The following is an 11,965-nucleotide window of genomic DNA, read 5'->3' as shown; positions in this document are numbered from 1 at the left end:
GTCTGCCCTGAACGTGGTTCTGTTCCCAGCAGAAAAATCTCTCAAGTCACAACACCACGTCTCTAGAGGGATTCAGCAAGGCTGGCCTCATCAAAGCAAATGAGAACCTTAAGTGCAGATGACCAAAGACTGCCAGTGACCTGTGATATGACCTTGAACGGGAGCACATTCTGTTTCTGGGCATGTCCCCTACGGAAATAAGCCTCTCTGCAGAGAAAGCACTTTCTCCAGGAAAACCATCACATGTGAGTGGTACGGAATTCTGATAAATGTTAGGAAGGAAGTCTCAGCGATTGTGAGCTGGAGAGTCAGAAAGCAGCAGTCATTTGCAAGACACTCTCGGCTGTGTTGTTTGGGGGACGTGGAGGGGAGGCTAACGCGGTCTGAGCAGTGTGAGGATGGCAGCTGAGCCCAAATGGATACCAAGAACTAAGAGCTAGAGGGGATCACAGCCACAAAGTGAGTGAGAGCAACACATGGCCGGCCACGTAGTGCCTGCTTTCTGTTGTACCTCACTGTGCCAGAGACTCCTCTATGTCAATTATCTCAGTCAATCCTCACAACCACCTGGAGAAGGGCCATTGTTCTCACACACAGATGAGGAAACCGAGGCAGAGAGGGGTCAGGGACCGTGTTTCAGGTCACACACACATACTGGTGTGTGTTAAAAGCTGGGACCAGGATCCGAACCTGGGGTCTGACTTGCCTGAGCCCTCCCCCACCCACCCATCACTGCTGTTTGGGTCTGGGGCCTCTTTGTGGTTTTGTCTTTGAACACCTTGGGAGTTTCCCAGATTTTAATGAGAAGGTTTTTAATTTCATAATGGGAATCACAAATAAGAAATGAGGCACCTAAGGGCCTGGACTGTAAGACTGAGGGCCAGTGGGGAGGGGAGGGGAGCCTGGGCCTTTTCACCACTCAGCCAGGCCAATGGGGGGTGAGGGTGGGGGGTGGGGAGGGTGGGGGAGGGAAAGAGAGGTGAGGGACTGAAGTTATTGGCCTCCCTCCCCACTTTTTTCCCAACAGAGATAAAGCCCACATACCATAAAATTAATCATCAGCCATTTTAAAGGGAACAGATCAGTGGCATTTACTATTACATTCACAAGGTTGCAAAACCACCCTCTACCTAGTTCTAAGGCATGTTCATCACCCCCAAGGAAACCTTATAACCACTAAGCACTCAGTCGCCCATCCTCCATTCCTGGCAACCACTACTTTCTCTCTCTATGGATTTGCCTGTTCTGGACATTTCATATAAATGGGATCACACACTCTGTGGCCTTTTGTGACTAGCCTCTTATAGTTGGCATCATGTTTTTGAGGTTCATTCATATGGTAGCATGTCAGTGCTTCATTCCCTTTATGAATAATATTCCACTGTATGGATAGACCACGTTTTATCCATTCATCAGTTGATGGACACTGGGTTGTTTCCACCTTTTGACTATTGTGGTTAGTGCTGCTGTGAACAGTTGTGTTCAAGCCTTTGAGTACTTGCTTCCAATTCTCTTGGGTGTAGACCTAGGAGTGGAATTGTTAGGTCAGATGATAACACTGTATGTAATTTTTTGAGGAATTGCCACACTGTTTTTCCATAGTGGCTGCACCCCACTCCTTCCCCATTTTTACACAAGAACATTCTAGTAGGTTTAAAAATATCCTCCCTCCCTCTGCAACAAGAATCTGAGATTTCAGAACAGGATGGAGGGTGTAAGATGGGGATCCCAGCAAAGGAAATCCCATAACATGATGTCAAGGGCTCTGGGATCTGAATGCCTGAGTCCCAATTCTGGCTTCTCTGCTCACTGGCTGTGGTTGCTTAGATATCTCCCTCCTAATCCCTGGAACCTGTGAATATGTCACCTTAAGTGGCAAAAGGGTTCTTTGCAGATGTGTTTAAGAACTTTGCTGGGGAGATTATCGTGGGGGCCAATGTAATCACAGGGTTCCTTATAAGAGAAAAGCAGGAAGGCAGTCAGAGAAGATGTGAAGATGGAAGCAGAAGTTAAAGTGATGTGCTGGGCCACGAACCAAAGAATATGACCTAGAGAAACTGGAAAGGCAAGGAATGGTTACTTCCTTACAGCCTCCAGAAGGAATACAGCCCTGCCAACCCATTTAGATGCCAACCTCCAGAGCTGTGAGGTAATAAATTTGTATTGTCTTAAGCCACTATGTTTGTGGTTGTATGTTACAACAGCAACAGGAAATGGATCCCTTAGATGTGCGACTCCGAGAGCTGGTTGCTGAGCTTCTCAAGGCCCGTTTTCATATCTGCAAGACGGGAATAGCAGTCATACCCACTGTAAGACTGCCAGGAGGAATGTTAGGTAATGGACATACAGCCTAACGTGAGCTGATGTGTTCTTCCGTACTGGATCATAAGCACTCTGAGAACAAAACGTGGGCCTGGAGACGTCTGTGCGCCGCAGGAAGGCAAGAGAGAGAGCTGCCTCACTGACGTGGTCAGGGACCCCAAGCCCCAACTCTGGGCAAAGAGCTCTTTTGAGAGATAACCATAGGGTTATTGTGAGGAATAGAACAGAGAAAATAAGGATCTAAGACTTCTAATATGGTGCCAGGTATACCCCAGCAGTCAAGAAGGGTGGCGGAAAAGATACTTCTTCCTCTCTCCCTTCCCCTCCTTTCTCCTTAAAATTATTTTTTAAATTTAATCTTGATCCGAGGATATGTTGTTGTTGTTGTTGTTGTTGTTCTTCTTCTTCTTCTTCTTCTCCTTCTTCTTTTTTTTTTTAAAGAGAGGAAGGGAGAAAGAAACATCAATCGACTACCTCTTCTACACATCCTGACCAGGAGTGAACCCGTGATGCTTTGGTTTAAGAGCAGATGCTCCAACCACTGAGCATCACTGGCCAGGGCAAATCCACAACCTTTTGGTATATGGGACGATGCTTCAACCAGCTGATCCACCCACCCAGCCAGGGCTCCTTTCGCCTTAAAAAAAAAATTATATATATTTGACTCTTTACAGAGAGGAAGGGAGAGGGATAGAGAGCTAGAAACATCAATGAGAGAGAACATCAATTGGCTGCCTCCTGCACATCTCCTATTGGGGATGTGCCCGCAACCAAGGTACATGCCCCTGACCAGAATCAAACCTAAGACCCTTCAGTCTGTAGGCCCACGATCTATCCACTGAGCCAAAGCCGTTAGGGCTCCTCTCTCCTTTCTAACCGTCCTCCCTTCCTCCCTCCCTCCCTCCCTCCTTCCTTTCTTTTTCTTTGTCTTTCCTTTACTCATGGTCAGCAGCAGCTGAGTGCCTACAGTCCCAGGCTGCTTGTATGGTCTACTGAGAAAAAGTGAAAAAGCCCTGGAACGAGGCGACTGACAGGCCTGTGACCTCCTGAGACCAGCAGGAGCAGCTGCTGTTGGGAAGCAGGAAGCACACCTGCTGGGACACAGGCCCCTGGCTGTCCCTGGGAGAGAGGGGCTGGTTGCTAAGGCCTCAGGTGGAGTGGATCCGGAAGCAGGAAGCCATGCTCCCAGGAGTTAGGGCCTGCCTGGCTGGGAGAGCTTGGAGGCAGGTCAGGTCTCGATGTGGAGTTGCTGGGGGAAGTGGGAAGAGAGGGGGCTGGCTAGGTCAGGTTCAGGACCAAGGAAAGGGCCAGCGAGGAGAGGAGTGGAAGAGAAGTTGGTGCAGGAACTGGGGCCTAGAGGGACCGTGTGAAAGGGGCAGGGGCTGGATGGTGGGAGGCCTGTATGTCACCTGGCCCCAGAGGAGCCCAAGCTCAAAGCGTTTCCCTCTGGGGGGTTGGGGCAGGTGGCATCCAGGACCCTCTAGCTGGGATGGCCAACCTGAAGGATCTGGAGACCATGGCAGAGGAAGTGATGTGGAAACTGAAGAACCAACTGCTCCTGTCCAAGTGGGGAGACGTTTACTTCATTTTCTTCCTCATTGTCCTGGGTATGGTCTCTGCGTGGGGCCCATCAGCCTCCCATGCCAGGCCCTAGTTGGAGGGCATGTCTGGACATCTGTCCCATCCTCAGGCATTCTGTTGCTCCTGCTGCTGATTTCCATCAAGTGCTGCTGCTACTTCTGCTGCCGTTACTGCTGCTGCCGCTACTGCTGCTGCTGCTGCTGCCGCCGCCCCACCCACCCCTCCAGATCCCAGATAACAAGTGCCAATCAGGTGAGCCCCACAGGCCCTGCAAGGCCAGGGATTGCACTGGGATGGAGGAGAGGCTGCTGGGGCTCCTCAAGGTGGGGGGTTAGCAGGGACCTGAGGCCTAAAGCCCACTGGGCTCCCTCTGTTCCTCTCTGACAGAACTCCACGGGAGTGAGTAGCATGGCTCTGGAACCATGAGTCCTCCAGCCCCTCTCTCACATGCTGGGCAACAGTAACAAGGCCTTATCTGTCCAGATCCTGAGTCTGAAGTGTGTTCCAACCTCCCACCAAGGGGTGGGCAATGCAAGTACTCACTGCTCCATCTAGACTCCATCTAGGTGCCGGCATGACTGCCACCAGGAAACCTTAAGTGACTTGCTGGGGGTCAAGCAGCAATTATCCATGGGAGGGCAAGCTGGGCTCAAACTCAGGGCCCAAACCCCGGGCAGACCCCCTTGTCACCATTCCACTCAGCCCCTCAGCAGCCAGAGGACCCTCTCAAAGGAGGCCTGAGGAAGCCAGGGGCTCAGTCATTGGGTGCTCCACTTGGCTCCTACAATCAGGGACCCCCAGGCTTGGTCCCTACTCAGACAAACAGACAGACGGATAGACAGAGGGGTCCAGGCAAAGTTGGATGATCTTTATTTCTTGGAGGCCCTGGTAGGATTGCTAAGTAAACAGTCAAGAAACCCCAGATCATGGTAGGTGGCTTCGATCTGCCTGGTCCTCCTTCCCTCCTTCCCTCCCAACTCACAGCTTAGGGTCACCACCTGCTCCTCACCTTCCAGCGGGAGGAGGAGTGCGGCTGCCCCTCACCTGGGGGCAGCTCAGCAGGGAGGAAGGAGAGCCCGGGGCCTGGCTCCACCTTCAGTCCAAAGGGCAGGGATTGGAATGTGGGACAACTCCTGACCCTAGCTCCTTGACCCACCCCCATCCGAAACAGAAAGCAAGTCAGCCTCCCTTCATTCCAGAAGTTCCAGTGTTCAACTCCCATCTGTGCAAATGTGACGGCAGGACGGGCAAGGAGGGAAGTAAATCCCGTGCAGTGCTGGCCCTGGCTTGGGCCGCACTCCAGGGCGTGTATGGTAGGGGCAGGGACACCCTGGGTAGGGCCACTTCTCAGGGGAACAGGTTCTTGGGTGCTCTGCTTAGAAAGGCCTGTAGCTCCAGTAGCTGGAGAACACCGAGATCTAGGAAGGGAGGAAGGCGGGGGGGCATGGTGAGTGGTGGTGCTGGGGGGCCTGGCCCCTGTTGCACCCTGTGACTCCGGTGACATTTCAAGGTTATCCAAGGGCAATGTGTCAGGGAGAGCGTACTGTTGCCTAGCAGCACAATGGCCCATCAGCCTGGTGCGTGCGACGGGCACAAAAGACCTTAAGTTTTGGGGGCACTTTGATCCTGAGACAAGAGCCCCAGGAATACCCCCAAAATGAAGGGGCTATTGCCTGGCTGGCCTTATCTGTTTGAGACTGTGGCACAGCCCAGACCCTACCTTATCCTTGAGCTGCTGGCAGAGCTGCAGGGAGACGGTAAAGAAGACCAGGGCATCATTTAGCCATGGGATCACTGACTCCACTTTGTGCACATGGCTCACCTCCAGGCGCTGGGAGCCCCACTCACTGTGGGCAGAGGGTGGGGTCCCTGAGTCCCCCAGCACCTGAGGTGTAGAGGGCCCTCCAGGGCACCCCACCCAACAGGGTACTTACAACATGGCTCCAGGGCTATGGAGCACGGAGCCTCCAGCAGGGCGGAAGTTCTAGGCAGAAGAGCACCAGACCCAGTCTCAGGCCTTTGGGTTGCAGGGCGTGGGTCAGTGGGGGCAGAGGCGAGGGGTTGACAGGGTTCTGCTTACCTTGGTGGAATTTGGCTGCAGGGTGTGCAGCTGGTACACAGTGAGACAGAGCTTGTTGAGGTTGATGTAGACGTTGACCAGCAAGTCGGAGGGCAGGGCAGGGGTGAACATACGCTGGAGGCCGGGGTGCGGGGGTGGAGGGGAAGGCAGGCAAGTGAGATAAGGGCAGGGCAGGGAGAAGCCCCCCAAGAACCACCCGGGGGAATCTCAGTCCTCATCATATGGACTGGGGCATCTAGCCTCTTGCCAGGGGCCTTGGGTAACTTCCTGCTCTGCTGGGTTGGGAACCACTGACTCGATAGGGTGATGTATCTGGAGCAGGGGTCCTCAAACTTTTTAAAGTGGGGGCCAGATCACGGTCCCTCAGAGAGCTGGAGGGCCGGACTATATGAACTACTAATTCCTACTGTAACACCTCGGCTGCGCTCACTGCCCAAAAAACCTGGCGGGCCGGATCAGACTCCTCTGCGGGCCGCATGTGGCCCGCAGGCCGTAGTTTGAAGACCCCTGATCTGGAGGGACACAGGAGGGAAGCTGAGGACCCTGTCTCAGAAAACTGCATAGACACAGACACAGAACCCCTAATGACAATTTGGAGCTTCTGACCCCTTGGCACCCCTGTGTCCCTTTCCAGGGACCCGCTGTCTTGGCCTGAGGCACTGACCGTGAGGCCACTGGCGGCAATCTCAGGCAGAGTGAGGGTGGCCGGGGTGGTCAGCCGGTTGCGAGCTCTGGTCAGTTGCAGCATCACGGCATCCATCAGCTGGAGGGAGGGGTTAGTCACAGCTGCTGCAAAGGCTAATCCCTCCCTCCCACTCCCACCCCAGCATCAGGGAGCGACAAAGTTATGGTGGCTCCAGCTCCTGTGCTGGTGGTCCTGGTCTCAGGGCCCAAACCCCCTAAAATGGGGGCTTGTAAAAAATGCAGGTAATTGGGATCTTGGGGTGGAGTGCGGGGAGGAGGATAGGATGTCTGTACTATGCACCACCCATCCAGGAGGTTCTACTGGATGGGATCCTGAGGACTGGTCCACAGGGGAAGGAGATGCCAGGAGTTAGTCTCGGGGGCATGAGGGCTTGGTGGATGGGGGAACAGGCACTGAAGGAGTTTACAAGGGGCCCAAATCTGGCTAGGGTGCAAGGGGCAAGGGAGGGCTTCCTGAAGGAAGCAATGGGACAGCTGAGTTGATGCCTTCAGTCAGATATCAGGTGAAGAAAGAGAGGCTCTGAAGAGGTAAAGTCACATAGCTCGTGAAGTGTGGAACCATCTGAAAACTGACCCCTTTCCTTTACCACAGAGCAGTGCCCTTGCTTGGACTCCTCGGAGCCCCAGCTTCCCCGGTTTCCAGCTGTTGCTGTAGGAGCTCGGCTGACCTGGCTCCCAGGAAAGGAAAAACTAACGGGAGGAGGCATGGGCTGCAGCTTCTATCCCCCTCTCCCCGGAGCAGTGAGAAAGTTCTGGGAGGGACCGTAGTCCACCCATTTCCAAGTTTCATATGAAGCATCAGAGGTCCAGAGGGGGTAGGTGAACCACCTGAGGACTGGTCCAGGCATCCAGACTCAGTTCTCCCCTCCATGCTTTGTGAATTGACTTTGTTCATTTCCAGGGTTTGTTCCTATTGCTGGTACTACTATTAGCAGCTACTATTTACTGAGCACTTAACTTACCGGGGACCACTTTACCTGCATCATAACAATTGGTGATCATTCTATCTTATCCCCCTTTTGCAGGGGAAGATACAGAGGCACAGAGTGGCTAAGCAAGTGACTTGAAGTTGTATAGCTCATAGTGGAGGCCCTAGATCAGAACCCAGGTCTGATTCTATGGCTTGGGTTATGAGCTATTTGACTATGGCTGGATGGACATGTGTACACTGAGAGGTGAAGGGTTAACAGTCAGCTGTACTTGAGGACATGGGGGCAGAATTCTCTAGGAACCTGGTCAGGGGTCAGGGTGGGTGTGGGAAACCTGACTCCCTGTCCCTGAAAGCAACTCACCTTAAGGACCTCTGCTCCTGTCCTGAACTGGTAGCTCTCATCCCGGTTGTTGAGGAGGTAAATGGCTTGGCTCACATGGTTCCTGGCATCCTGGATCTGAAGACAGTGCCCACGGAGTGGTTAGGGGACTGGCCCCAGGCAATGAGCCCCCGCTCTTGAGAGGCTGTCATCCTTGGAGGGCTGGGTGGGTGCTGCTTGCCTGGCTCCACTCCCACAGCTGTTGGCTTCCTGCCCTGGCTGGGTGCTTGCACATGGCACAGACTGAGGCAGGCTTGGTCCCTGGCCCCATGGAGCTTACTTTCTAAAGGAGGACAGACGCTAACGAGTAAAGGCACAAGAAGCAGACTGCATGGCTCACACAAGGAAATAAACAGGGTGACGGAGGGGGTTAGGGGAACCTCTATAAATGAAGATCTGAGGAGGCCACAGGGAGGTGATTCTTGAGCTGACACTCATCACTCTTGAGATGAGAAAGCTTGTGGAGAGGACTCCAGGTAGAGAGACAAGCAAGAGCAAAGGCCCAGCCGAGACCGGTTTGGCTCAATGGATAGAGCATCGGCTTGGGGACTGAAGGGTCCCGGGTTCGATTCCGGTCAAGGGCATGTACCTTGGTTGCGGGCATATCCCCAGTAGGGGGTGTGCAAGAGGCAGCTGATCGATGACTCTCTCTCATCGATGTTTCTAACTCTCTATCTCTCTCCCTTCCTCTCTGTACAAAATCAATAAAATATATTAAAAAAAAAAAAAAAAAAAAAAAAGAGCAAAGGCCCAAAGATGGGGTCTGCTGGTGGCCAGTTGTGTGAGGTGGGGAGCAGAAGCTGAGGCCCAGTCACATAGGAGTTGATAGGGAGCATGGACTTTGTCCATGGAGCCAAGGAGCAACCAAAGGCTATTTGTGCATAGTCCATGGACACAGACAACAATGTGGTGAAGCCCTAGTGGGGGGTGGGAGGGTAGGGTGGAGGCAAAGGGGGACATTGATAATAGAGGGGAAAATAGAGCTTTACTCAGGTGGCTCAGTGGTTGAGCTTCTACCTATGAACCAGGAGGTCACGGTCAATTTCTAGTTGGGGCACAAGCCGGGGTTGTGATCCCCAGTAGGGGGTGTGCAGGAGGCAGCCTATCAATGACTCTCATCACTGATGTTTCCCTCTCTCTCTTTCTCTCTCTCTCTCCCTCTCTCTCTCTCTCTCTCTCTCTCTCGTCATCTTCCTTCCTCTCGGAAATCAATAGATAATTTTTTTTTTTTTAAAGAGCCATGAGCATCCTCTGGAAGCTTTGGGCAGGGACTGACTTGTTCAAGGGGGATCCCTGTGGCTCTGGCTAAGGCCTGGGGACAGGCAGACGGGTTCTCCACCTCCCACAAGGCCAGGTTCTGGAGCCCAGGCTCCTCCCACCCCAGCTTCCCTGCTAGGAAACACCCTATCAGGCTTGCCAGGCAGAAAATCCCCAGTGTCCTGCCCCTGGAGGCCTTAGCACCACTGTGCAGGCCTGCCCCTGCCTGTCCTGTGGCCTGAGCCCTGGCTGGGGAAGGGCCTGGTTACCTGCTGCAGCTTCCACTGCTTGTCCTCCCGGAAGGCAAAATGCAGCAGCTGGTTGTTCCGGGGCATCTTCAGGTTCACGTCCTGATGGGTGAGAGTGGGGTAAGCTGGGCAGAGAGATGCCCTGCTGCTTTCGGCCATTCTGAGCCTTAGAGCCACGGGTGGAAACAGTGGTGGCTCAGGTCCCAGCCTCTCCTAGGCAGGGGAGGGAGAGAGTGGACTCCCAGTACCATGGCCATTCAGGGGGAGAGGTGAGTAGGAAGTCAGGAAACAGGAACTCAGGCCCAAGAGGAACCACAAATAAATGAAAGGGAAAAGAAGCCATGAAAGGGGAAGGTGGCCTCAGCTGGGAGGAGGCATGTGACGGTGGGCAGACGGAGAACATCTGCACAGGCTAATGGACTGAATACCCACCCCGGAAGGACAGGGACCTTCTCCCATGGCCCCTAGCACAGGGCCAGGTGCAGATGGAGCTCAGATGATGGTGATTCCACTTTGATCTGGGGCCAATGCCCATGCTTCACCAGGCCCAGACTCTGGGCTGGGCCGTGTGCAAAGCATCCCTCTCCTGTACTCAGTGAAACCTCTCACTAATCTCATGAGGAAGCTGGGGGTTGTCATTTACAAACTAAGAAACTGAGGCCCAGGATAGCCAAGGATTCCGCCTTGCGTCACACAGCCAGTCAGTGGCAGAGCTGAGATAAGCAAGAGGCCCTCATGCTCTTCCCCACTGGCTTCTCCAGGAACATAGAAAGGGAAGGGAGAGGGACCAGGGACTCACCGCCTGGCTCAGCGCGTCCCCTTGCAGAGTCAGCACGCCCTTCACCTGGTCTGTGCTGCAACACACAGGGATCAGAGCAGAACCTCCCACCACCCAGCCTTCCCACTGGGCCCCTTGTGGCTCTGTCACAGGATGTTCCAACCCAGGTGTTCTCACCCCCCTAAGGAGTCCATCCCAGGGGTTTCCACCAAGCCAGGGCTTACCCAGAGCTGCCCAGAATGAAGTTCTCTTGCTTGGCAGGCCCCTCCATGCCTGAGCCTGGCAGAGTGAAGCGAAGAGAGGCTTCCTGGGGGCATAGGGGAGTGGGGCAAAGTTCACCCAATCCAGCCCAGAAGTCCCACTTCCTCTAGGGCCAGGGAAGGTACAAGATGGGCTGGCCTCACAGGAATGTCCTACCCAACCCCCCAGGGCACCTTCCCACTGCTCTGGCTCCTCCCCCAGGGCCCTGGTTTCAGGTCCCACCCAAGCCAATATCAGCTCCTTCCATGTTCCCTGGGGGCCTGTGCCCAACATGGGGATATAAAACAGGACTACTCTCCCAGCTTGGTTAAGGTGCTCGGGTGTGAGGTACAGGGTCAGGGAACCCCGGTAGTCATGGCAACCCGCAATTCTGACCATACCAGGCAATGCCTGATTTGTGAGTTGATTGGCTTATCTGCAGGTCAACCTTGAGGCAGGTACAGTTACTTCCTTTTTGCAAATGACGAAAGGCAGGCCCAGAGAGACCGAGTACTTAGCTAGTGTCAGAATGTTGGGGTCCTTGATCTCAGATTAAATGTCACTGCTTCAAAGAAGGCCTACCCCGTCCGGACTCCGAGGCTCACCCAGCCCCACAGCCCTCACACAGCTGCCGGTGGAATAGGGTGATCATCTGCTGGCGCCCCCACTAGACTCCCAAGTCCACCGACGGCAAAGCCCCGCCTGAACCCTGCGCTACGCGGACCCAGGAGGCTCTAGGGAGGCAGTGGCGGCCGCCCCGGGAGGAGCCGCAGCAGGGAAGGCTGCGGAGGGTGAACGCGCGCAAAGGCCCACGGCCGCCCGCGAGACGTTACCTTTAGGATGTCCTGTAGCTGCCTCAGCACGGCGTGCACTTCGTCGTGCAGCAGCCAGCGGAATTCCTCCTCCTGGCGGGACAGGCCGCGGTCAGCCGCCCGGGCCCGCCGCCCCCACCCTACCCCACCCAACTGCCCGTGGCCTCACCAGCACCGCTCGCTCCACCGACGTCGGTGCCATCGCGGTCGCCATCGCTGAGCAGCTACGGTCCCGGCCAGCGGTCCGCGTCCGTCGCTCGGTCGGTACTCAGCGCCCCGGCCCAGCCCCCGCCGCCGATTGGCTAAGTGGGAACCAGCCCGCCCCGAACCACCGCCCCACTCCGCCGATTGGCTGAGAGGACACTTGCCCCGCCCCGGCTCGCGACCCAGCGGAATGACACTAGGCTGGCTCCGGCAGGAACCCGCCCGCTCTGGCTCCACCGAGACGCCGCCGGCGCAAGCCGCGGGCGCCGCATCCAGGCTGCTCTGCGGCGGGAGCGCGCTCGTCCCGCCTCTCCCCGGCTCTGATAGGGTTACCCACTTGGGCTCTATTGGCCGGCGGAATGGCTGGCTCTCGCCGCGCCTGTTGATTGGTCGACGGGGTAGCCAGCTCCAGCTGGGCCTGGCCTTCC

The 11,965-nt window shown here is 55.1% G+C and overlaps 1 protein-coding gene across 2 annotated transcripts; it reads right to left on the bottom strand.

Moving 5' to 3' along the window:
- Positions 1-4,750: 4,750 nt before the first annotated feature.
- ROGDI (rogdi atypical leucine zipper) lies at positions 4,751-11,655 on the bottom strand. 2 transcript variants are annotated; one of them, XM_084882479.1, is made up of 11 exons: positions 11,503-11,655; positions 11,355-11,426; positions 10,506-10,588; positions 10,303-10,357; positions 9,525-9,605; positions 7,981-8,076; positions 6,648-6,746; positions 5,984-6,097; positions 5,838-5,887; positions 5,624-5,750; positions 4,751-5,321 (listed from the first exon to the last, which is right to left on the bottom strand). In XM_084882479.1, exons 1-11 carry the CDS (start codon positions 11,545-11,547, stop codon positions 5,280-5,282), a joined length of 864 nt encoding a protein of 287 aa, XP_084738605.1. In that variant the 5' UTR covers positions 11,548-11,655; the 3' UTR covers positions 4,751-5,279. The 2 variants fall into 2 exon arrangements, with proteins under 2 accessions (XP_084738605.1, XP_084738606.1); XM_084882480.1 differs by lacking the exon at positions 11,355-11,426 and having other exon boundaries at positions 11,503-11,615.
- Positions 11,656-11,965: the final 310 nt, after the last annotated feature.

Source organism: Pipistrellus hanaki, assembly GCF_964339955.1.
Source record: "Pipistrellus hanaki genome assembly, chromosome: 4".
In the NCBI taxonomy this organism is placed as follows: domain Eukaryota; kingdom Metazoa; phylum Chordata; class Mammalia; order Chiroptera; family Vespertilionidae; genus Pipistrellus; species Pipistrellus hanaki.
Note: the sequence above shows the minus strand (reverse complement) of the source record. Positions and strands in the feature narration are given on the sequence as shown.

Coding starts and splice junctions, on each gene's coding strand:
- ROGDI (XM_084882479.1), bottom strand. CDS start 11,547: ATGGCGACCGCGATGGCACCGACGTCGGTGGAGCGAGCGGTGCTG. Junction 10,358..10,505: donor TTCATTCTGGGCAGCTCTGG/GTAAGCCCTGGC, acceptor TGTGTGTTGCAG/CACAGACCAGGTGAAGGGCG. Junction 6,747..7,980: donor CAGGAGCAGAGGTCCTTAAG/GTGAGTTGCTTT, acceptor CCCTCCCTCCAG/CTGATGGATGCCGTGATGCT.